The sequence below is a fragment of the Glycine soja genome, chromosome 8 (assembly GCF_004193775.1).
Source record: "Glycine soja cultivar W05 chromosome 8, ASM419377v2, whole genome shotgun sequence".
In the NCBI taxonomy this organism is placed as follows: Eukaryota; Viridiplantae; Streptophyta; class Magnoliopsida; order Fabales; family Fabaceae; genus Glycine; species Glycine soja.
Window position 1 is genome coordinate 22611071 of NC_041009.1, and position 24876 is coordinate 22635946.

At 32.3% G+C, this 24876-nt stretch overlaps 1 protein-coding gene, 1 long non-coding RNA gene and 1 other non-coding gene across 3 annotated transcripts; 2 read left to right on the forward strand and 1 right to left on the reverse strand.

Annotated features, from left to right (window-relative positions):
• The first annotated feature begins 3022 nt into the window (after positions 1 to 3022).
• On the forward strand, positions 3023 to 3103 carry TRNAL-CAG. The gene has a single exon. It is a non-coding gene; the product is annotated as a tRNA-Leu (tRNA).
• Positions 3104 to 14685: 11582 nt separating this feature from the next.
• On the reverse strand, positions 14686 to 15347 carry LOC114424413 (protein GLUTAMINE DUMPER 6-like). Its single transcript, XM_028391252.1, has one exon. The coding sequence runs from the start codon at positions 15297 to 15299 to the stop codon at positions 14916 to 14918; it is 384 nt and encodes a 127-aa protein (XP_028247053.1). The 5' UTR covers positions 15300 to 15347; the 3' UTR covers positions 14686 to 14915.
• Positions 15348 to 23629: 8282 nt separating this feature from the next.
• Positions 23630 to 24479, forward strand: LOC114421043. The gene is made up of 2 exons (XR_003668480.1): positions 23630 to 23794; positions 24140 to 24479. It is a non-coding gene; the product is annotated as an uncharacterized LOC114421043 (long non-coding RNA).
• Positions 24480 to 24876: the final 397 nt, after the last annotated feature.

Here is a 24876-nt window from a genome sequence, read left to right on the forward strand (position 1 = left end):
ATCAATATTAAAGCTAATTCATTCAATATTTTTTGAGACATTGTTATCTTAAATAAGATTTAATTAATTTTAGTTTTTAAAAACTTCTTTCCACTGAAGTAACATTTATTGAAATTGTTAACATTATTCTATAAGTAATAAAAACATTCGGAAAAGAATCAATTCTTTTTATATAATTAATTATATTAATCGTTATATCATTTTTTACTTGTATAATTTCTCTTACAATTTTTAGTTCTATAAATAAATCTAATCCATCAATATTCGAGTGATTATTATGTTTTAACGAACATTCAAGGTTAAGACAATATTGTTTTAAATTATTAATATCCAAAGACTTCAATTTCTTAATGCTAAATAGAAAATAAAAAATATCTTTATATATTTTAAATTGTTCAAATCTATTTCTTAATGTGATAATTGCTTGATCTATTATAAACAAGAAGTAATCAATTTTAAATGATTCTTTAGACAATTTTACAACTTCATAATCAATATTCTCATTAAAGAGATTTCAGATTAATTTTAATAAAAATTGATATATTTAGATTGAGAGACTTTTGATATAGTTAATCAAGAGACAAAATTAATTAATGGGAATCAATGAGTAATTAATTTTAAGTGAAAACTAAACAATGAAATTATGGGTCTTACTGAAAATTAAAATTATATTTCTTCTATATTATTTTTTATGGGTATTATCAGAAAATATGAGTATTATAATTATTAATATATATTTTTTTAGGTCCAATTTTTTTGGAGGCCTAAAGCAAATATTTTAGTTGTTTTACCTTAGATCAATCTTGTATAAGATACAATATGATATTTTAAGTTTAATAAATGTGTGTCACATAAACCTCTTTTTATTTTTTTAAGTCAATAAGGCTCTTTATATTTTAAAATTTCGTGGACTCCCTTTATTTTAAATCTTAACATCACTTCAACATACTAAAATAATTTCGAATATATTAGGGGAAACTTGTTTAACTAGATTACTGAAGGAGGGTTTTTAAGATAGAGTGTAGAGTGGGAAAATTTAGATCAAAGTGTAGGTTAATTGACTTGGGTAAGGGAGGGGACAGACCTACTTTATAGGTTTTGTGGGATCCCACATTTTTTTCTTCACAATATTATATATATTATCGTGTACTAATTGCCTTCACAAAAAAACTATATTTATTAAAATTCAAAATGCATAAATGTGTGTGCACGTGAGTATTACCTCCATAGTTTAAAATCCTGGGTGCATCACCGCATGTATGGATCTGCATCAAAGAATTGTGGACAGGTGTAAACAATGAAATGAACTATTAGTTTTACTTATACATTCTTCAGGTAAATCTACAGAAAAATGTGGGTATCTGATCCAAAACCAAACACTGAAACATACTCAATTTTGGATTTGGTGAGTTAGGACTCATGAGAAATTATATTACTCTGTTATTTCAGTAACAAACAAAATAGTTAATCTATATCATAATAAAATTGTCCAAAGTAACTGTTACATGTCGCCGTTTAATGCTTTCCCCCCTAATCTTATTATAATTTCGGTTAGAAACATAAATACGTATTTCTTTTAAATTGAAACCCGTGCAATTACACGGGTGCTGCTATGGTTTTAGTTAATTTTTTTGTTTAATGTGTGTAGCAAAATAAACCTCATGGTAGAGGTGACATAATGGGCCATTGAAAAGTGAAGAGTGCGACTTTTCCCTCTAATTTCGTTACTTTTCTCCCTTACTAGTAAATATAATGTAAATGATCAATTGAAGTAGTACCATATTTTTTTTGGATCTAATACCTAATAAAAAGAAAGAACAAGTTGACAATATTTTCATTCAAGACCTTTCATATTTTCATATATATTTGAATAGAAATGATAATTAACCATGTTAACTACTCTTTTTTGGTATCACAAAATATTTCCGCACCTTTTAAGTATGAGATTAATTTTAATTTTCTGACTAGGCTCATTGATAACTGTAATTCCTAAATATATTAAAAGTTCTTAAATTCTTTAGAATTTGATAAAGGTTAGTACTTTTTTTTTTATGTTGATTCATTTAAAACCGAGTGTCCTATTAAACAAAAATACATGATAAAAAAATATATCAAGAATGTAGTACTTTCTTGTTTACTATATTAAGGGTAAATCTCCATTATTCTCTGAATATAATCCACTCAGTTCGGATATTAGTTTGCAAAATGATTTTTTGGGTATATTTAGTTGCTTCTCGTCAAATATCCTTTTTAAAAAAAAAAATTAGGAGGGAGACACATATTTACAATTTACATGTCAGCTAAGGCTTTTAAATAAATTAAAAAGAAAAAAAAAACTTCCACGAGGATCATTTTATGGGCCCCAAAAGGAAAACTTGTCATTTTGACAAGGATCAACCGTAGCCCAAATTAAAAAAAAAAAAGGTTTTGAGTCATGAGTTGAGTTTAGCATGATGGACTGAATACGAAGTCCAAACTCAAAGAAACTAGGGAAGTGGCAATCTAGAGCCATCCATATATTGGTCCATTAATATGTGAAACCAAACAAACACAACACGTAGTATGGTTGCTCAAGTAATTACGAGATATACTTGATTCCCAGTTTCCCACTAAAATACTCTCTTCATTTCTGTTCCTTAATTTTCATTCTCAACTCACAAAAACACAACCACAAAATAAATAATGTAGACCCAAAAAGTAGTAACAAAGTACTATGGCAATTTATCGTGGGTATATGTGTTTAAAATTGCAAAGGGGACCCTAAACACTAAAATATTAAAATAACAATACTCTTAACTTAAATTTTAGAGTGAATCTGTCGAAGCAGCTTAGGACATAAATGTAAGCGAATAAAACTTCTATGGAAATAACAATACTTCTTGCCTTTCCAAAAAAACAAAACTTCTTATGTATGTACTATTGCGTGAGGCAGGGACAACGCATTATTCATATAATTCATAAATAATATTACTTGAAAGTTTTTTATTGTTATAATTAATTTTGACGAAGTCTATAATAACACGTCAAGATGGCCGAGTTGGTCTAAGGCGCCAGTTTCAGGTACTGGTCCGAAAGGGCATGGGTTCGAATCCCATTCTTGACATTATCTTTTTGCAATCAAACTTTTTCAGTATGTCTCCTTTTTAACTCGTGCCAACCTTGAAACATTCGAAATCTGCAGGTAAAGAAGTAGGAACTATGCTTCCGTGCAAACACATTCTGCTGTACCTTGATAAGACTTCAGAGGTGGCCAAGGCTCTAACCATAGTAACAAGCAACCCACATGGAATATCCTCATAGGATATATTTTATTATTTATCATACGTCTACTCTCTTTTCTATCTTATATTTACCTCATTTTTCTTTTCATTTTTTATTATAAAAAAACTTGCATCTATCACTTTTTCTCTTATAATCTTTCTTTACTTTTTCTCTCTATCTCTTTTCTTAATTTCCACACATCCATCTCATTTTTTAGGTGTAAAATCAACATTTTCCCATCTAAAAAAATCGATGGACACCAAAAAGTTATTTGGCATTTAATGAGAGGGAAAATAATATTATATACTACATATATTTTCTTTATTCTGTGGGAAAGTAAACAACAAAAAAAAAAAAACAGAAAACTATACCTTCAAAGTAGCAACATTGAGGGCATCAGCTAACAACAAAGGTCTCAAAGGAGAAGGACATGAAGGCAAGATGACGATCAAATCTGAAGAAGAAATAAATAGATAATGAATATTAATGAAATATTTGAGGGAAAACATGTTGATCAATCATTATTATCTATTCTCCCCAACTCCAACGCCATGAAGAAATTTTGTACCCAAGATGCACCTTTAAATTATATCACTAAATTCTCCATTTACTAAAAAATCCAAAAGCCTTCGTTTCTCTTTCTTCTATTTTATTAAGATGACCACATAGCTGCACTACTGGTTTAATTTCCATTATTTTTTATTTCCAATATTTTCATATTTCAGCATGTTTTAAATTGTTTTCGCAATCAAAGTGCAATATTAAGTTTTCTTTCTTTTATTAGTTTTTTTTTTTACAATTGCATCATAACTGCAATAATGACTAATCACTACACTTATGCATAATTTTTCACAATATTAAAACTTTTTAGGTTACCATGTCCTGTGACCACAGTTTAAATCCTTGGTCGTATTTCTTTGAACTTTTCAACTTGTGGACATTTCGTTGACTAATGTTCCACTGTTGGCATTCCGAGCCGCCGCGTTTCACAAAACCAAAAATCAGCTTCTGTTTCCCTCACCTTGTATGATAGATAAGTGGACAACTTCATGAGCATTGTTAGATAGTGAGTTACACTCACTTTGCTTCTGTTTTCTTTGTTGTATTAATACATTCTTTCATATATATATATATATATAACATTCATTGCTTAATTTGACATATTTTCACTTGAGTCTATACGTCTTTTACGTGTATGTCTAACTTTTTACCCTCTATATCATATTATCATCATTATATAGAGAACAAGCAATCAACAATTACCCACAATAAACACATCAAGTAATAAAAGGTCAAAACCAAAAGTAGAAACAGAGGTCACCATGGAAAATGAATTAAATGAAATTTGTTACAATATATCTCATTTTAGTTAATTAGTTTTACTTTTATGTTATTTAGCTAATTAGTTGTTATTTTGCTTTTACTGGTTTTTACTTATCATTGTATAAATACTTTGTTCTCATTCTCATAATGTACAGAAGAATATTTCACATATTTCTTCATTTTTTCTCTTGTTTCTTTTTCCTTGCTTCTTTGTTTCTTTATGTTGTAGTAATTGTGATATGGTATAAGAAGTTTTTTGATTCACTTCCGCCATTTCCATCTCTTTCATGGCTGCTACTTCTTCTCTTCCGCTTGATCTTCACGACCCTCTCTTCATCCACCACGCGGATCATCCGAGCCATAGTCTTGTTTCTACCCCTTTGAATGGTGATAATTTTGGTGCTTGGCGTCGTGCTGTTGTCATTGCTCTTGAATCCAAGAACAAGATGGGATTCATTGATGGCTCAATCTTGCAGCCACAAGACCTAACGAAACTCTCTTTATGGAAAAGAAACGATAGCATTGTCCGATCTTGGCTTCTCAACTCTTAGCAGAAGCTCATTCTTCAGTTAGGAATATGTTAGTTAGTTAGAAATCTGTTAGTTAGTTAGAAAAGATGTTAGAAGTTAGTTTCAAATGTAACTAATTAAAACACTAAGCGCTTCTCTTTCCTCTGCAACTCTGCAACAGATATAAGTACATAATAAATGCATCAATAAAGCTTAATGCAGTATTTGGTCATCTTCACGTGTTTTACGTTTTTCATTCTCTCTCTATGGCACGATACATTCTTTAATATGGTATCAGAGCTCTTCTTGTGAAGAGTTCTGCTGTGTCACCTTTCTTCTCTTTCATTTCTGTTTTTGCATCTTGCCTTTGCTTTCTCACCATGAACGAATCACTGCTAAACACAGAAAGCTATCTTTACCTTCACCCAAGTGAAAACCCAGCCGTTGCACTGGTTTCTCCAGTTTTAGATTCTAGCAATTATCATTCATGGAGTAGGTCCATGATAACGGCGTTAAGCGCCAAGAATAAAGTAGAGTTTGTGAATGGAAAGGCACTCGAGCCATTGAAGTCTGATAGAACTTATGGGGCATGGAGTCGCTGCAACAACATGGTGGTGTCTTGGTTAGTCCATTCAGTATCCATCTCCATTAGACAAAGTGTCTTGTGGATGGACAGAGCAGAAGAAATCTGGAATGACTTGAAATCTAGGTACGCACGAGGGGACCTTCTGAAAGTATCTGAACTCCAACAAGAAGCTTCGTCCATCAAGCAAGGATCCCTTTCGGTTACAAAATACTTCACGAAGCTGCGAGTCATATGGGATGAGATCGAAAACTTCAGACCCGATCCCATATGTAGATGCACTGTCAAATGTACTTGCTTGGTACTCACCACCATGGCTCAACGAAAGAGAGAAGATCGCGCTATGCAGGTTCCTGCGAGGGTTGAACGAGCAGTATAGCAATATACGTTCCCATGTGTTGCTCATGGATCCAATACCTACCATACCTAAAATTTTTTCGTACGTGGCACAGCAGGAGAGACAACTTACAGGTAATAACTCTATATCAAGTTTCAATCTCGAATCTAAAGAAGGATCTTCCATTAACGCTGTCAAAAGTGTTTGTGAATTCTGTGGATGTATCGGTCACAATGAAAGCATTTGTTACAAGAAAAACGGACTACCTCCCAATTACGATGGGAAAGGCAAAGGATACAACACCCGAAAAATATGCACCTACTGTGGGAAGCTTGGACACACAGTCGAAGTTTGTTACAAGAAACACGGGTATCCCCCAGGTTTTAAATTCAACAATGGCAGAACCATGGCTAACAATGTAGTGGCAGCAGAAGGAAAGGCCAAATATGACCAAATACCATCCCAAGAATCTCAAGAATTGGTTCGTTTTTCACCAGAGCAATACAAGGCACTGCTAGCTTTAATACAACAGCCATCGGCCGGAAACTCAGCATCCATTAAGCCACAGGTTGCCTCCATTTCATCTTGTCCCAATAACGATACAACAAGTATAGTTTTGTCTTGCGAAAAAGCCAATTCTGCCTCCTGGATCTTAGATTCAGGAGCCACAGATCATGTTTCTTCTTCTCTAACAAATTTTCATTCATATCATCAAATTTACCCCATCACAGTTAAGCTACCAAATGGTCATCTTGTCTATGCTACCCACTTAGGCACAGTACAACTTTCCGCGTTCATTACACTACATGATGTCCTATATGTGCCAGCCTTTACTTTCAACTTAATATCCATATCAAAACTGGTGTCATCTACTAACTACAAATTGATTTTTTCATCAAATATCTGTATTCTACAGGATATCAATACCAAGGTGAGGATTGGTACAGCTGAAGTGAGTTGCGGTCTCTATCAATTCACCCCCGAAGCATAAAAAACACATACCATATGTTCCACCATTACACACCCAAAGTGTAGAATTCTTCCTGTAAATCTGTGGCACTTTCGTATGGGTCATCCCTCTCTCGAAAGGTTACAAGCTATGCAATCATACTATCCTTTTTTGAACAACAACAAAAACTTCATATGTAATACTTGCCATTATGCAAAGCATAAGAGATTACCTTTTTCTTCTAGCACATCTCATGCATCAAACAAATTTGAGCTTTTACATATTGATATTTGGGGGCCATGCTCCAAAACATCCATGCATGGACACCGATATTTCGTAACCATCATAGATGATTTTTCCCGATATACATGGACTCATCTCATGCATACAAAATCCGAAACACGTAGAATTATTACTGATTTCGTTGCATATGTTGAAACTCAGTTTGATAGTAAAGTTAAAATTTTACGAAGCGATAATGAAGCTGAATTCCTCATGAATGATTTCTATGCTCGCAAAGGTATTATTCACCAAACCACTTGTGTCGAAACACCTGAGCAGAATGGCATTGCCGAGAGAAAGCACCAGCATCTCTTGAATGTCACACAAGCACTCTTATATCAAGCACAACTCCCACTTAATTTCTGGTGTTTTGCATTACTCCATGCTGCATACCTCATAAATCGTATACCCACTCCGTTTTTGAAAAATGTATCTCCTTATGAAAAACTATATGCACAACCCTGCGATATTTCCGATCTTCGTGTCTTTGGGTGCTTATGTTACATCAGTACCCTCCAGAATCATCGACAGAAACTTGATCCTCGTGCTCATCCTTGCATATTTCTTGGTTTTAAACCGCATACAAAAGGGTATCTCGTTTATAATCTTCATTCTCATAACATAACTGTTTCTCGTAATATTGTTTTTTATGAAAATCACTTCCCTATATTACATGAACCTCACCAATCCGATAATACCCATACTCATATCTCGTCAATTCCCTTCTCTAACAACACCCCAATATACACAGTCAACCCTAATGACCCTACCCAAAGCACGATACCCCCTACCAACTCTCCTACTTCTACACAAGACAACTCTTCTCCTTCATCCCCTTATACACCCAACTTATGCCGTTCTACGCGAATGAGACATCCACCTACATACTTATAGGACTTTCATCACGCTCTCACTTCACATGCTGCTACCTCCTCCACCAAGGTTAAGTATCCCCTTCATTTTGTCTTATCTTATTCCCGTTTGTCTCATTCTCATAAACACTTTATCATGTCTATAACCACCATAGTTGAACCTAGTTCATATGCTGAGGCTTCTAGCCATGACTGTTGGATTAAAGCCATGCAGGTCGAGTTAAAGGCTCTCCAACAGAACCACACTTGGATTCTAACTCCCCTTCCCCCACACAAAAAGGCCATTGGATGTCGCTGGGTTTATAAAATCAAGCACAATGCGGATGGAACCATTGAAAGATACAAAGCGCGACTAGTCGCCAAAGGATACACTCAACAGGAAGGCTTGGATTTTCTCGATACTTTTTTCCCCGTGGCCAAGCTCACCACTGTCCGCATGCTTCTAGCCCTTGCTGCTCTTCGTAAATGGCACCTTAGACAACTCGACGTCAACAATGCTTTCCTCCACAGGGATCTCAATGAAGAAGTTTATATGAAACCTCCACCTGGATTGGCTGTAGATAACCCCAACCTCGTCTGCCGTCTTCAACGTTCTTTGTATGGCCTCAAACAAGCAAGTAGGCAATGGTTCACATGACTTTCATCGTTCCTTCTCTCCCAAGGCTTTCGTCAATCTTCAGCTGATCACTCGCTTTTCTTATATTCTCACAATGATAACACTGTAACAGCTATCCTTGTTTATGTTGATGATATCATCTTAGCAGGAGATAACCTCAAGTATATCACTCATTTTACCCAGCTTCTTGATCAAACCTTCAGCATCAAGGACCTTGGTCTTCTGAAATTCTTCCTCGGACTCGAGGTTGCTCGCTCAAGTCACGGCATACACTTATGCCAGCGTAAATATGTCCTAGACATTCTATCAGACTCAGGCATGCTTGGTTCCCGACCTGCCTCTACTCCCATGGAATACTCTACCCAATTAAGCGCTTCCATGGGCACGCCATTATCCGAAACTTCTGCTTCTTCATACAGACGTTTAATCGGTCGCCTCATATATCTCACGAACACCCGACCCGATATTGCTCATACAGTTCAACAACTAAGTCAGTATATGGAAAACCCAACTAGTACACATTCTCAGGTTGCCTTTCGAATCTTACGATATCTCAAAGGTTCTCCTAGTTCAGGCATTTTCTTTGCTGCTCATGGTAACCTCACTCTTAAAGCATTCAGTGACTCCGATTGGGCAGGCTGCCGCGACACACGACGCTCCATCACTGGATTTTCCGTTTACCTGGGTGATTCTCTCGTTTCATGGTGGTCCAAGAAGCAATCCACGGTATCTCGCAGTTCCTCCGAGGTAGAGTATCGGGCCTTGGCTTCAACTACATGTGAACTTTAATGGTTGAGCTATCTTCTTCAAGACTTCCGGGTATCCTTTCTTCAACCTGCAACACTCTACTGTGACAACCAATCTGCCATTCAAATAGCTTCAAATCCAGTCTTCCACGAATGTACCAAACACATCGAGATCGACTGCCATATCGTGCGCGACAAAGTAAACGCAGGCTTGCTGAAACTTCTTCCCGTTTCTTCTTCAATGCAGCTTACGGACATCTTCACGAAGCCTCTCACTCCTGCTATCTTTCAAGGCTTATGTTCCAAGCTGGGAATGATGAACATCCATTCCCAGCTTGAGGGGGGGTCTTAGCAGAAGCTCATTCTTCAGTTAGAAATCTGTTAGTTAGTTAGAAAAGATGTTAGAAGTTAGTTTCAAATGTAACTAACTAAAACACTAAGCGCTTCTCTTTCCTCTGCAACTCTGCAACAGATATAAGTACTTAATAAATGCATCAATAAAGCTTAATGCAGTATTTGGTCATCTTCACGTGTTTTACGTTTTTCATTCTCTCTCTATGGCACGATACATTCTTTAATATCAACTCTGCTAATAAAGAAATTGCTACTAGTGTTATCTACTCATCCACAACAGCAATCTTATGGGATGATTTAAACTCCTGTTATCGACAACATAATAGGCCTCGAGTTTTCCAATTGAAGAAAGCCATTTTCTCTTGCACTCAAGGTTCCATGTCCATCAACCAATACTTTGCCAAGATCAAGTCTCTTTGGGAAGAATTGAGTGATTTCCAACCCCCACACTCATGTACATGTGAAGGATTCAAACCCCTATTGGATTATCTTCAGTTTGAACATGTTATGTCTTTCTTGATGGGCCCGGATGACAATTATTCTCAAATCAATGGCCAAATCTTGCTTATGAATCTTCTTCCTTCCATTAGTCGCGTTTTCTCCCTTGGGGTTCAAGAAGAAAAACGTCAAGAACTTGGCACTCTTTCTCAACCACCTTCATCAGTTGCTTTTTCTGTTCCACCACCCTCTCCCAAACCTCCACAATCTGGTTCCACAAAAAGAGAACGCCCCAAATGCAGCCACTGTAAAATGCTTGGCCACACAGAATCCAAATGCTACAAGAAACATGGCTACCCTGCAGCCTACAAGAAATCCACCTCTGTTGTTAATCAAGTCACTGCTTCCAATGATAATCTCACGTCAGATGGTCCCATGCAACTAACACAAGCTCAATACGATCAACTTCTCACACTTCTTCAACGTCAGGTAGCTCCTGCTGCTTCATCACAACAGCCTAATTCTACATCCTTATCAACACCTGGTAAGTTGACCTTTTCTTTTTTTAAAAATTTGGCCTTCACCACCTATCCAAATAATGACAATTCCTCAATTTGGATAGTCAATTCCGGGGCTACTACTCATATCACATGTTCTTTGGATAATAATATATGCTTTAGTCATTTAAATAACCAATTTGTTTACCTTCCCACTAGAAATGTTGTTGAAGTAAAGGCCATTGGTTCTGTTAAACTAAATAATCATATTACTCTTCATAAAGTCCTGTTTATACTAGATTTTAAGGTCAATCTTCTCTCTGTAAGTTCTCTAACTAAGTTTAATGGGACCAAGATTTCTTTTGATTATTCCTGTTTTGACACACATGATCCACTGAATTCGAAGGAGATTGGCCAAGGTAGCACCTTGGATGGTCTTTACATTCTCCACAATTCACATAATAAGTCAACTAGTTTTTTAATCAATTCATCTCATCATACTATTGCTAATATTCATACTTACAATGATCCCAATCTTATTATACACAAATGACACTCTAGATTAGGACATTTATCTGACGCTGTTCTTAGATTGCTTATTTCTAATAAAAGTATCAATTTACCTAGTATTTTTTCTTGCCAAGATTGTTGTGTATGTCCTCTAGCTAAACAAAAATTCCTCTCTTTTCCTAACAATCATAAAATGGTTGATTCTTGTTTTGATCTGGTTCATTGTGATCTTTAGGGACCTTTTCATATTGTTACTTATGACAATTATAATTACTTTTTTACTTTTGTTGACGATCATAGCAGATTTACATGGGTTTTTTTTTTTTACTAAAATCAAAAGATCAAGCTTCTGTTTGCATTCAAAAAAATTTCAAACTTATCAAAACTCAATTTGGCAAAACCATAAAATGCTTTCGAAGTGATAATGCAAAGGAATTTTTGTTGACTGAATTTTTAGCTAATGAAGGCACTTTACATCAATTTTCATGTCCTTACACACTTATATAGAATTCAGTGACTGAAAGAAAACACCAACATCTTCTCAATGTAGCCCGTTCTCTTATGTTTCAATCTAAAGTTCCACTGGAATTTTGGGGAGATTGCATTTTGACAGCTACTTACATTATCAACAGAATTCCTACTCCTGTTTTACAAAAACAGAGCCCTTATCAAGTATTGTATCTTAAAGAACCTGACTACAACATTTTTAAGGTTTTTGGTTCTTTATGTTATGCCAACACTCCACAACATGCCAGGCATAAATTCAGTCCACGAGCTGAACCTACTGTCTTTATTGGCTATCCTCTGGGTGTTAAAGGATATAAGCTCTACAACCTTGCTTTTGGAAAAAATATGATTTCTCGGAATGTTAAATTTCATGAAGACATTTTGTCTTTTGTTCTACAACAAAGTTCTAATTCTTCCATCACCAGCCAAACTCAAGATCCTTTTCATCATGTCTCCCAATGAAATTGAAGTAGACACGTATCAGATGCACCACTACAATATGCCCTCATGACCCCACGACGACGATGATGATGGTGCCTTCAATGGTGACAAAGCGACGATGGCGACCCTGCCAGAGGCAGAGTGACCTGACGGAGTGAGATAGGCGCAAATTGATGGTGTCAGAGTGAGCGAAGTGACTTGTTTTTGGATGGGGGGTTGATAAATGACATACTTAATTCAGTGGTTAGAGTATTGCTTTCGGGAGTCATTGGTTCAAATCCAATAGTCTTAATCTACGCCATTGGATGATCTCTCTTTAGGTCTAGTGGAAGTCAAAGTGGAAGGCAAGTAAGCAAACAAACCCAGGAGCTAGATGCTACTCCGAGCGGGGGAAGCTCAATTGAAAAGGAGGTCTGCAATGCCGTGACAACCTTTATCAAGTCTGAACGATTGTCGACCCCTACATTTGCTAGTCTGCAATATTCACCCTAGCCCACAAGCACAAATCCTCAGCGCGGAATATAATCCCCTCCTCCAGATTAGACCATTGTGCCAAGAGCACCACGAATGAAATGAACAAGGACTGATTTGGAAAGAAGGTTTGAATACGAACCTGGCCTAGAAGGGGTAAGAGATTTGAGGGAAATCAAACAAAGGACACGACGCGAGTGAAGCAAAAATGAAATTACCCACATTTCAAAGACAATTTTTGTGAGATCGTCTTTGAATACTCCAAAACAATGACGATTTTTCTAAAAATTGTTGTCATTTTCAGGTTTTAAAGATGGTTTCGCGAGAATCATATTTAAAATGTGGATACTAGTTATAAAATTGTCACGGTTATCCAAAAGATGATAGTTTTTTGACAACATAGTGCAGGATAACACAACAAAAAAACCACTTTGTGTTGTATTAAGTAACGAAAAAAGGGAAAAACATGTGCGTTTCGCCGCTGCCCCTTTTGAAGATTAGTACCAAATCTTTGTGGCTCCTACAAAGTGAAGGCCACGTAGCTTAAGAAACAAAAGGGCTCCACTTCCACATGCCTAGATGCTGTGTTATCCTATATCACTTTCCTACGTGAATTTGATGGGTTTAGGGACTTCAATGCTAGCCGCTGATTATTTTGATGAGCATGGAAATTCATATATCTCTAAATCGGACAAATTATTATATAGTTCTACATCATACGCTATCATGCTTTTAATTTATATAAGATTGGTTGGGTTCTTAAGATTTAAGAAGAAGAAGGAAAAAAAGATCGTAAGTTTGATATCTTTTATTTAAAAAAATTAATAAACTAACAATTACTATTTATTAATAAAAAAAAAGATTGTCATATGCTGATTTCTTTTAAAAATTTGATTTTTTATGTTTTGAATGTGATTTTCAAAAGTTAATAATTATAATTTTCTCATTCAAAATATGATTCTTTTATTTGTAACGTGTTTTCTTCAAACATGCTATTAGTATATGGGTGAAAGAAAAAGAGATCGATGAAAAGAAAATAGAAAAGATAAAACCCAATAGATACATGGGATATGATAAAGATTAAAAAATTATTTATAAAAATCAAATTCAAATATCAAAAGTTTAGAATAATTATTTAATTAACTGAGTTAAATTTCAATAGATATAAAAAAATGAATGAGAAAATGGTTTATTTGTATATTTATTGTTATTTGATCACTAACCCACCAAAAAGTTGTTCTCAATCTTTTTATCTCTCTATATATTATATTTGGAATGTTCATTTTCGTGAAAGAGCACCAAACATTGTTTGTATTTGGTTATTTGGTGATGCCCCACTTTAATTCTTCTGGCTTTTGCGTCCAAGTACACACACTTCTGCGTTTCATGGCACCCCTCGTTCGCCTCTGAGAACTTTATTAACTCAGAAATAAATAGAATCATATGCTACACTGAAACACAAAAGAAAAAGGTGGAAAGAAAGATAGAAAGCTTGTCTAACAGATAAAACAATTTATTTTGTGTTAAGTGACAAGCCAATATATACCCTCTCCTTTTTTTAACTCATGGACTGTGTTCAACAGAATGCAATTCCCAGGCATGACTTAAAGATGGCATTGGGAAAAAAAGAATACGAAAAATGATGTAGCTCTTTCGTGGGGTGGTTGGTGGTGTCTTTGTTTCTCTACCGTTTCTTGTTTTCACTTTTCAGTTTAATTTCCACTTTCCTTCAATGCTACGCTTAATATACTATGGAGATTAATTTCAGCATTAAATTAAAGTCCATTGACTTAAATTGCAGTCACAGTTACTTCGTTCGTGATTGTAGACAAATTAATGCAGCCAATAAAGTTATGGAGAGACTCCAAAACTTTGACGGTGCGGCCGCAAAAACGCCAAAAATCTTAACGTTACAGTTGAAAGAAACTTGGTCATATATATATATATATATATGGTGTAAGAAATTAAAGAAATGAAAAGCATAACTAGTAGCAAAATATATGTAACAATATAAAGTCTAATAATTAATTAATTATAAGCCGCGAGATCATTTCATTATGAAAAAGCAAAATTGTCAAAAAAAGAAGTAAGCACTCATCTTCAGTGATCACATTCCGTGCTCTCACAAAACCAGAGGAATATGAAAATTGAAAAGGAAGAAAACTGCCAGAGTAGAGCAAAATTTTGTTGATCTTGAGATATTGTTATTTGGTTAGCCTTCACTCAGTGGATGAGGATGAAGAAGGGTTTGTTTGAGCCCCACAAGTGCAGTAAATTGAAGAAGAAGAAGAAGTGATTGGTTTGGCAAGGTATGTGGGGTTGTGATTCCCAGCCATTATGACAAGAACCTCAGGCTCCGAGTTTGTCTCTAAGTTCTTGGACATTGCTTGTGATTTAATTTCTTCTTGATCAACTTCAGATGATGATGATGATGACTGAGAATCACGTTTTCTGTAGGAGCAAACAAGGATCACCAATGCCATAGATATGATAGCCAGCATCACTGCTAAGCCTCCAAACAAGTAAGGAATTGGAGACTTCCATATATTAATCCCACTGCCACTCACTGGAGATGATGTTGGTACACTCTTTATTGCCCTCATTTCTCTCTCTCTCTCTCTTTATCTCTCTTTTGATGGAAGTGAATTTAAGTGAGATGGTGGTTATGAAATTTATAGTACAATTGATAAATTTTGGTTTACGAAAGTACCCTTTTTGGCATTGAGGAAGATTCCTTTTTGTGCTTTGCTAGATGCTTCATGGAGACGATGTGAGGAGTGAAATTATTACACTAGTTCGGGGATAAGTAGTAAGATTGTTTATTACTTGTTGTTACTGAAATCTAGATTTGATTGATGTGAGACTAGACGCAATATGTATGTGTTCTATAATTTCACATGTTGGACTATATGTATTCTTTCTTAGAAGAATACCCTGACAATGTAAAATAGAAGACCCTGACAATGAATTGAAAAGTGAGAGAAAACCTATAATTATAGTATTGGATGGTAGATAATTTATAATTTGTAAAATAATTAATAGATAATTTATTATTTATAAATAATCTAATAAATTATAGATAATTCATCGTTTATACATAATTCATTATTAGTTAATAAGTATGTATTTGTAACTTGATAAAGAAATAATAATATTATCATTAAAATTTAAATATATAAATATTTATTAATAACTTGTCAGCCTTATAACTGGACTGCTGAGCAAATTGTGTCTACACTCTCATATTAGGATTGACTAAGAAGATTAACGTCACACGAATAGTACATTACTATTCGTCGGTTTTTCAACAAAGTTAACAGTGTTTTATTGCTTCATGTCAGAATTTGGTGTTGTTTTTGCAGCACCTAAGCACTCGGCTGCAGCTCCCCCACAAAGAGTGTCGTTTTCAAACTTGTTTAGAAAAACTTTTGATTTATGTTTCAATCAGGAAAATGTGATTGTAAACCATTTTTTTCTATGGGTGGAAAATATTATTCTTATATTATAAACTTATTTCTTAGATAATTTATTTTAACATTAATTTTCTTCAAACTTAATTTCAATTAATACTTAAAATGAGAGTTTTATTATTTATAGTAATATTATTTATTTCAAATAAAATTTTCTTTATGTAAAAGACATTTATGATCTTAAATAAATAAAAAATCTATAAAATCAAAATTATACAAAACATAATATGCAAATATTTCTCAACATGAACTTAAATTCCCTTAGTTTTGAGAATTGCCATGGCATCTTTAGAAATCAAAGGATTTTAATATATCAAGGGATCTAATCTAGTTGATTAAGCATGACTTATAAGTATTATAAATACTTTAATATATGTTCAATTTTATGAATAAAAAAAAGAATTTTAATACTGCACTAATAGTTGAATGAGTTTAAGTATACCAAACAAGGAAGAAGAAAAAAAGCGAAAGAGTTTTGCAATAATAATACCACAATCAGGGTAAAATTGAATTTCTCCACATTTTTTTCCTCTAGTCTTTACCTACTCACATGCAAGCCAATATATATATATATTTTTTTTGCTTTAAATGGCTCAGAATGCAAAAGACAGCAGCTTTTAATTTCTAGCCAAAATATGGTAAAGGGCATTAGAAACTCCTCATCTGTAGAGGCATCTAGATGGGTGACGAATCAGGATAAGGACTAGGGAGTAAACAAAGGCAAATTATTGAAATTAACTTTTATCAGTAACATGTTACAAGGGCATTATATCACTCATGTTCTAAATGTCTACTCAACCATGACACAGGCTTACACTGTGCTAGTTGCAAAGTTGACGTGAACATAACATCCTCTTAATTTGTTTGTGAATGTAAGTGTGACCAATAATCATGCGAAAAATCGAAGCCTTCATGAATTTGGAAAAAAAACGGCCAGAATGTTGTCCAACTAATAGCAATTACCCTCTCTTGCTTCTTCCCTGAAGTTTCATTATCGTGAAAATATTCCACTATCAACTTTAAACATAGGAACCGTGTGATTCTTGATGGTGAAATAAAGTGACACATTTCCATTTTATAAATCACAATGATAAAATAAAGTAACATATACTTCCAATACTTTAAAGCATTGCCATGAACGGTTCTTTGATATAAATGGAACGCTTCATTAGATGAAAGGGTGCAGGAATTAGATACTTGCCATCCCAATTCCCTTCATAATTTGGATTTTACTTTGTCTAAAATTCAGGTTTTGTTGATGAAGAATATTAGAGATGACGTTATATGCTTAAGGCTTTAGCTAGCATTTCAAGCTCTAAAGTCTACATTAAAATAAAGGGTTCCTTGTAGTGGACAAACTAAATTCAAAGCAAAAATTAATAAAATAAAAAAATGAGATCTAGATATAAGAAAAGGAAATTCCTTGTCCCTAATGTAGTGTTCCCTGTTCCCTTTGTTTTGAGTAGAGTAACTGTAGAAGTGGGGGCCCTATTAGATGTACGGTTTTTTATATATAAAAAATTGTAGTTTATATCTCTTGGAATAATAATATAATATTCTCCTCCATTATGCATTTTTCTTTTCTATCCTATCGTGCATATACAATACGATTATAAATTCAGCAAAAAACAAAAATACAATACGATTATACAAAGAGGTTCTAAAGTCAACTTTGAAAGTGGCAAGAGGATTAGATATAGTGGGTGTTTAGGGTGGCGGTGGACTGTCCAAAATCGATTTATTTTTTTTGTTTTTTCGCGGTGTCTTCGAAGCAACACCTTATATGATTTTCACGTAAAGTACGCAATTCTCGGCTTCCACCACCAAATCAAACATGTTCTATATTGACCAAGATTTTTACTTTGGGAGTATATTTATCATGAATGAGTATCACGAATTTCAAAATGTTAAATAGTTTAAACTTTAATAAATAAATATTTAAATTTAAATTGTGAATATGTTGCCGCATATAGAGTCTGCTGTGAATTTGAGTCTTTTTTGGTGCAGTGTGTGATTGTGTGAAAACTTAAAACAAAGCAAATAAAGGGCTAAAAAACAGAAGCACCCGGAAGAAGTGTTTGAGCACACGCAGCAGGAGAATCTGAGTCTATATTAACATTTAAAACAACTTTCTCCAAAAACTTCTCAATTTATATATCTAAGTATATTAACCAATCTTTATATATGTTTGTCAATTCCTTTCTTTTTTTCTTATGGCAAATGTAAACTTTAATTTAGACTCTAGAAATGGAAGTATTTTTAAAAGAATTTATTTAAATTTACAAAAATTACTTAAGATCTTTTTCATAAGTTATTTAGATAAATTTCATAATTAAATTTATAGATAAGTTTTCAGTTAATAAGATTTTATAAAATAAATATTGAATTAAATTGCGTACTCAAACATATTCTTAATAATGTTTCGTCCTGGTTTCTTGAGATAGTGATGAGTTAAATATATCGAAAACAAAATTTTGTTTTCTTTTAATTAGATTGTTAATTTTCTTTAATTTTTTTAACACTCCATCAACTTATTCAAGACTCAAACTTGAAATATTTAATTAAACTGAAATAATTTAATTGTGAAAAATATAAAAATTGCACAGTTTTAATTAACTGTTTTTTTTAATCTAATTGTATAATTGTGAAAGTTCTGAAATAAGTTTTTTTTTTTCTTCTTCTCTACTCTATATCTCTGCCTTATTCTTTGAAATTTCCTCATATACATTAGTAGATAACGGCTCCTTTCAGCCAAAAAATAGTGATAGATCCTATTGGGGCTGGCCACAATGAAATGAAAAGATTGCACAAGACATGTCACATTGTCACCCACTGAAAGAAGCAGATGGAATGTGCATGAATCATGTCAACTAGCCCATCTCCGTAGATAACCTTTTTCTATGTTGTAATCTTCTTCCCAAACTTCCAAATTAAATAATAAGCCTATCAGAGTTTTCTTTCCAAACCCAACACCATTAGTGGGAAAATATTTTATCCTTCTTCGAGAAAAGGGTGAAGCTAGAAAATCAGGTTCTCACTGCCTCCGTTTCATTTCTGACTCATTCATGATTCATCATTATATTAAAAAAAACGAAACTAATTTAATACTAACATCTTTACATTCCCCAGTTGTCGCGTCCACCAACCCACAGACCAAATTGAAACCCAATTTCGAATGTTTTTCTCAGTCTACCGAAACATGATCAATATGCATAACTGGTCATCAGGAGTGTTATTTGATGATAAAAAATAAAATAAAATTGTGAACAAGTTGTGTACATCAGATGTTTGGATACAGGAGAAGTTTGTTATATAAAATTTATGCAATTACTTAATACAAATTAATGTTATGTCAATTATTGAATCAGTTTGCTTAAAATTGTTAAAATAAGTGTTTATCTTATAAAATAAGCAGTTTCCTATTTTTTTAATATGTTTTTTAAATTATTTATGCTTAAAAAATAATTTATTGTTTATTTTAAGAAATAAATTTTATCTTTTTTAAAATTATTTATATTAAAATATTTATTTTAAAATTATTTTAAAAAAATTAAATAAACTCACCCATAACTTATATCATTTTAAAAAAACTAATATATTATAGACATAAATAAGTTTTTCTATAAATAAAAAAATTCTCACATTAGGCTACCTAACTAGAGAGGAACCTCTCCGGTCGGAAAATCAACATATATTGATCGCGATGGAAGCATAGAGTTTTTTACCCCCATAAATACAAAAAATATTAAAAAATTACAAGAATAATATAAGTTTAAAATTATTTACCTAAAAGTCATACAAACTATTGTTCATGCTGAGAAATCAATTCCCTCCAAATCAATTTCTCACCTTCATTTTTTTTACATTAGAAACTGATTTCTCAATGTGCCAACTTTTTTTCAAATTTATATTTATTTATTTTGTTTTTAAAATATTTAATTTTTATTTTTTAAGATTTTTATATGCTTTTAATTTTCAATTTTACGATTTATATATTTAAAGAAAAAATATTAGTTATAGGAATCAGTTTTCGAAGGAATAATTTCTTAATTGGATTTTTAAAAAATGATAAATATATACAATTAATAAAATAAAATAAAAACAAAATAATATAAAAACGTATGAAAATTTAAAAAATATATAAGTATGAAATCGATTTTCGAAGGAATAATTTCTTAATTGGATTTTTAAAAAATGACACGTTTAACGCAAAAAAGCAAAAAAAAAATAAAAGTTAAGAAATCGGATACTGTGGAGCCAATTTCTTAACTCATGCAATTTTTTTAAAAAGATGTACAAGTGAAAAAATCGATGACTGGAAATCTGATTTCTCATCAAGCAAAACAATATATATTTAATCATTTTTTAAATATATAAATCGTAAAATAGAAGATTAAAAGAAAATAAAAAACATTCTTAAAAAGAGAAAAATTAAATATTTTTTAAAACAAAATAAATAAATAAATATAAAAAAATTGACACTGATTTCTCAATGTATAAAACAATAAAAAAAGAGAGAGAGAACGTGAGAATCTATTTGGAAGAAACCGATTTCTCGACATGAAAAGGGATTTATATCACTTAGGTAAATGATTTTCAACTTGTTTTATTTTTGTAATTTTTTAATTTTTTTTGTATTTATGTGGAAAAAACTCTGGAAGCATTTGCCTGTTTGTCTATTCTGAATTCTTTCATTGATGAATAAGTGTTATTTTTATAATAATGAATTAATTGTTATTATCTTTCTGCAAATAGAAATTATAGTGACATAGTTGACGTTTTCATTATTAACGTAAAAAATGAGATTCTTACTTTAATTATATGTGTGTAAGAAAATTTCTGACACTACAAAATCATAAATATTTTATCGTGTGCGTTTCATTGTTTTTTCTTTTTCTATATGGATGTGCGTTTGATTGTTTTTGTGACTTCAGATTAATTTCTTCTCAATAAATTAAATGTTTTATAAATAAATAATTTTTTATAGGACTAAATGAAATTTAAATTAACGGGTCTAATATTTAGATTTGTCTATAAGGATGTGTTTGGAAATGCATGTATACTCAGTTATTATTATAATCAATTATAATAAGAATCGGTTTTTGTTTTGGTAGTTTTGCTAACTATTTTTTTTTAATATAATTATCTTTTTTGGGATACAATTACATAATAAATTATGAGAAATAGTTTGTATGAAGTTGAAAGGGGGGAAAAGCTGTTGAAAACTTTGGGTATAATTTGTAGATAACATTTTGTAGGGGAAAAATGTTGGAAAAAAAACCATAAGTTTTAACTCTAATTTAGAGAATATACGTGTTAGTCTTGAACTAACACACATACGGAAGTTTGGGATAAAATACTCATCCCTATTTAAATTTTGGTTAAATTAGTTTTCTTAGTCTTTTAATTTATTTTTTATATTTAATTTTTTTATATTTTTTTTCAATCTGACCTTTATTTTTTTTAATTGATTAAATTTAATCCTTTAATCTAGACGGTAATAAATTATATTTTAATAAATTATATTTTATGGTGGTTTAAAATCGTTACTAAATAATTATAATTAAATCACCACATAATACACATTTTAAAAAAATGAATCAGTTTCAAAATTAGGGACCAAATTGAAAAAAAAAAACTAAAGAATCAAATTAAATCAATTTTAAAAATTATAAAACCAAATTGAGTTTAAGAAAAATTAAAAAACTAAATTTAAACCTAAATCATAAATTAAACTAAGAAACTAATTTAACCTTATATTTATAAATAAACACATATCCTTTTAGGGGGAGAAATCATATTTTAAGAAATCCTATTAAAGTTTACATGCAAATGGAATTTTACTTAGTTTGAGCCTACTTTTCTATTGCTAGAGAAAACAGAAGTAATATCCAATTAAAGTTTGGAAAATAAAATGAGAAAAGCAATTAGCCTACATAGGAATCTTTGAGGCGTGGAAGAGCCTCGACCAGCAAGAGATTTTCAACGGCGCATATCTGTATAATTTAATTTGAACTTTGGGTACTTCACATTGTTTTAAAAAAATCATGTTTTTTTCATTTCTTGAAAGAATTAATCCTTCCAAGTTGAATCGTGAGGATATATGTCTTGCTGTGTTGTTAGAATTTGATGACTTGATCAATAATTTTTTTTGGAAAATATTGCAATTAAGCCGCGGTTGAAGAGTGTGCTCTCTTTCTTGTGCACATGATAAAATCTCATCTTTGATGCTATACAGAATTAAAGAACTAGTGTTTGAAAAACCAAAATTAGACTAAATTATGTAACTCTCATTATTACTTCCCTAGTTTTTGATGTAATCCCCTGTGCAATTAAAAGTTGATATAAATCAAACACTAATTAAGTGTGAAACACTTATTGGTTAATAAATAATTAATTAATGGAAATGTAATTGATAACTTTGAATAAAAGACTTGTTAATTCTAAATATACACACATTTTTTTAGATAAAACCTTGGTAATGTAATGACGTAATCTCATTCACATATCGATAACTTATTGATTCGAGTGGTCCTAAACTTGATTCTCTTAAGATTGATTTCGAATTCGAATATTGTGAATGAAAAAATATGATTAAGAGGAAAAATTTGACTAGAGAATATTATTCAAGTTTTCTAACAGAGATGAATCATAAATAAAACACTGATGGATACTCAATATCAATATCATGCTATAAAAAAAAATCACTCACATACATGCCTATTGATTTTCCCATGTTTAATTTTGTGTTAGTGGGGAAATTAATATGGAGAGCATGGTGAGCACACCTGATAAACATTGGTTTTCCTAAACTCATCTGCATGTGAATTGTTGAAATTATTGATACGTCTGATTCTCTCTGTCATGTGCAAAATTGAGACAAATTGGTAGATCAAACAGTTGGAGCTCTTATGCATTGGTTCGAAGCTTAAAAAGTCAAAGTGATTCTTCTCCACCAAACGTTTCCATCACACACACACACACACACACACACACACACACACACACACACACACACACACACACACACAAACTATTCACACACACACACACACACACACACACACACACACACACACACACACACACACACACACACACACACACACACACACACACACACACACACACACACACACACACACACACACAAACTATTATTAATTACATGCGCACACACACTATTATTAATTACATCAATCAATAGCAGATATTTTTTGACAAATGACTTTATTAAATTAATATGTATTAAAGAAGGAAAGAAGTATTTTCTGGAAAGTCATTAATGAATTTAATAAATTAACGAAAAATAATAAACAATGTGCATTGAATGTAAAAAAATGTTATTAATTCTATTTATTAGCTCAATACAAACTGTGATATACGTAATAAATACTAAATTATATTGACTTTAAATGTACTTTGAAAGTAATAAATACTTCTCTTAATAGCGCCTCGAGAGATGCATCATTACATGCATATATATTCTCTCATATGGATGCAACAATGTCCAACCATTTCAAGAGTTTAGGTTAAAAGCATTTGTGTTGGAGCAAATATCATCATGAAGCTAAGAAGCATTCTTCTTATTGTGTGGGCTTTGTTTGCTCTCATCAGCCACACATATGGTAAGTACAAACAACTCTTATCACGATTTAAAATTCTTTTATTAGAATTGCTACTCTTGTCGTTCATACTATGTTTGTGGGTGTTTATAAAAATGTTTCGTTCATCATCGTAAGGAACGTTTTTCCAAAAGCAACACTTATATTACTTTTATGTTCATAGTTAGAAAAGTATGTTTTTTTTTCATTGAACGGACTTTCAACGAGTATCTAAACATGCTATATATATATATATATATATATATATATATATATATATATATATATTAGTCAAACTAAATTGTGAAGTATGTATGTATTTGAGCAATCATATTAATTATTCCTGTTTACAATGTTGTGAGACAACAGGGGAAATCCGTTTTTGCCCAAAAGAAATGACGTTGGATGGGTCATGTCCACTTGGGACTTCAGGACAAAGCTGCTTTCTTGAATTCCTTGATAGATTGGGAGCAAGTGCCATGCCTATGAATTGCTCTTGTAAAGATGATCGTACCAAGAATAAACGCCTATGCACTTGTAATGTTGTGTGTAGAACATGAGACAATTTTGCAGCAGTCCAAATTAATCATAAAATAAAAAATGTGTACTGATCTTGTATTTACACATGTTGAGAATTTTGAAAAGCCATGATCACCTACTGTTCGATCCAGTTATTATAGTTAATGATATTTTCAATTTGTTGCCTAAATTTGTTTGGGTCTCGATCATTTTTATTTTTATTTTTTAGCACATTAAGAAAAAGCTTAAATACAACTTCCATGCTCAAGAAATATAATGTGACTTGGACAGTTATGTAATTTCTGTTGAGGGAGAAGGGAAAAGAAAAAAAAATCATAATTTTAACCATGCTAATAATGTTAGATTAAACCTTTTAACTTGTAATGTTACAAACTATAAAAGAAACACACGTCATTAACAAAATACAGAAAATAAAAATCAAATCATACCTCCAATCATTGTCATGAAAAGTTTCTTGTTTTTTGTTCTTCCAAATTTTCTCTTTCTCTCTCCCAATGGTGTATAAATACATGTGTTATATATAGACATTATACAATGTATTTAGTAGTCATTACCACTCATTATTG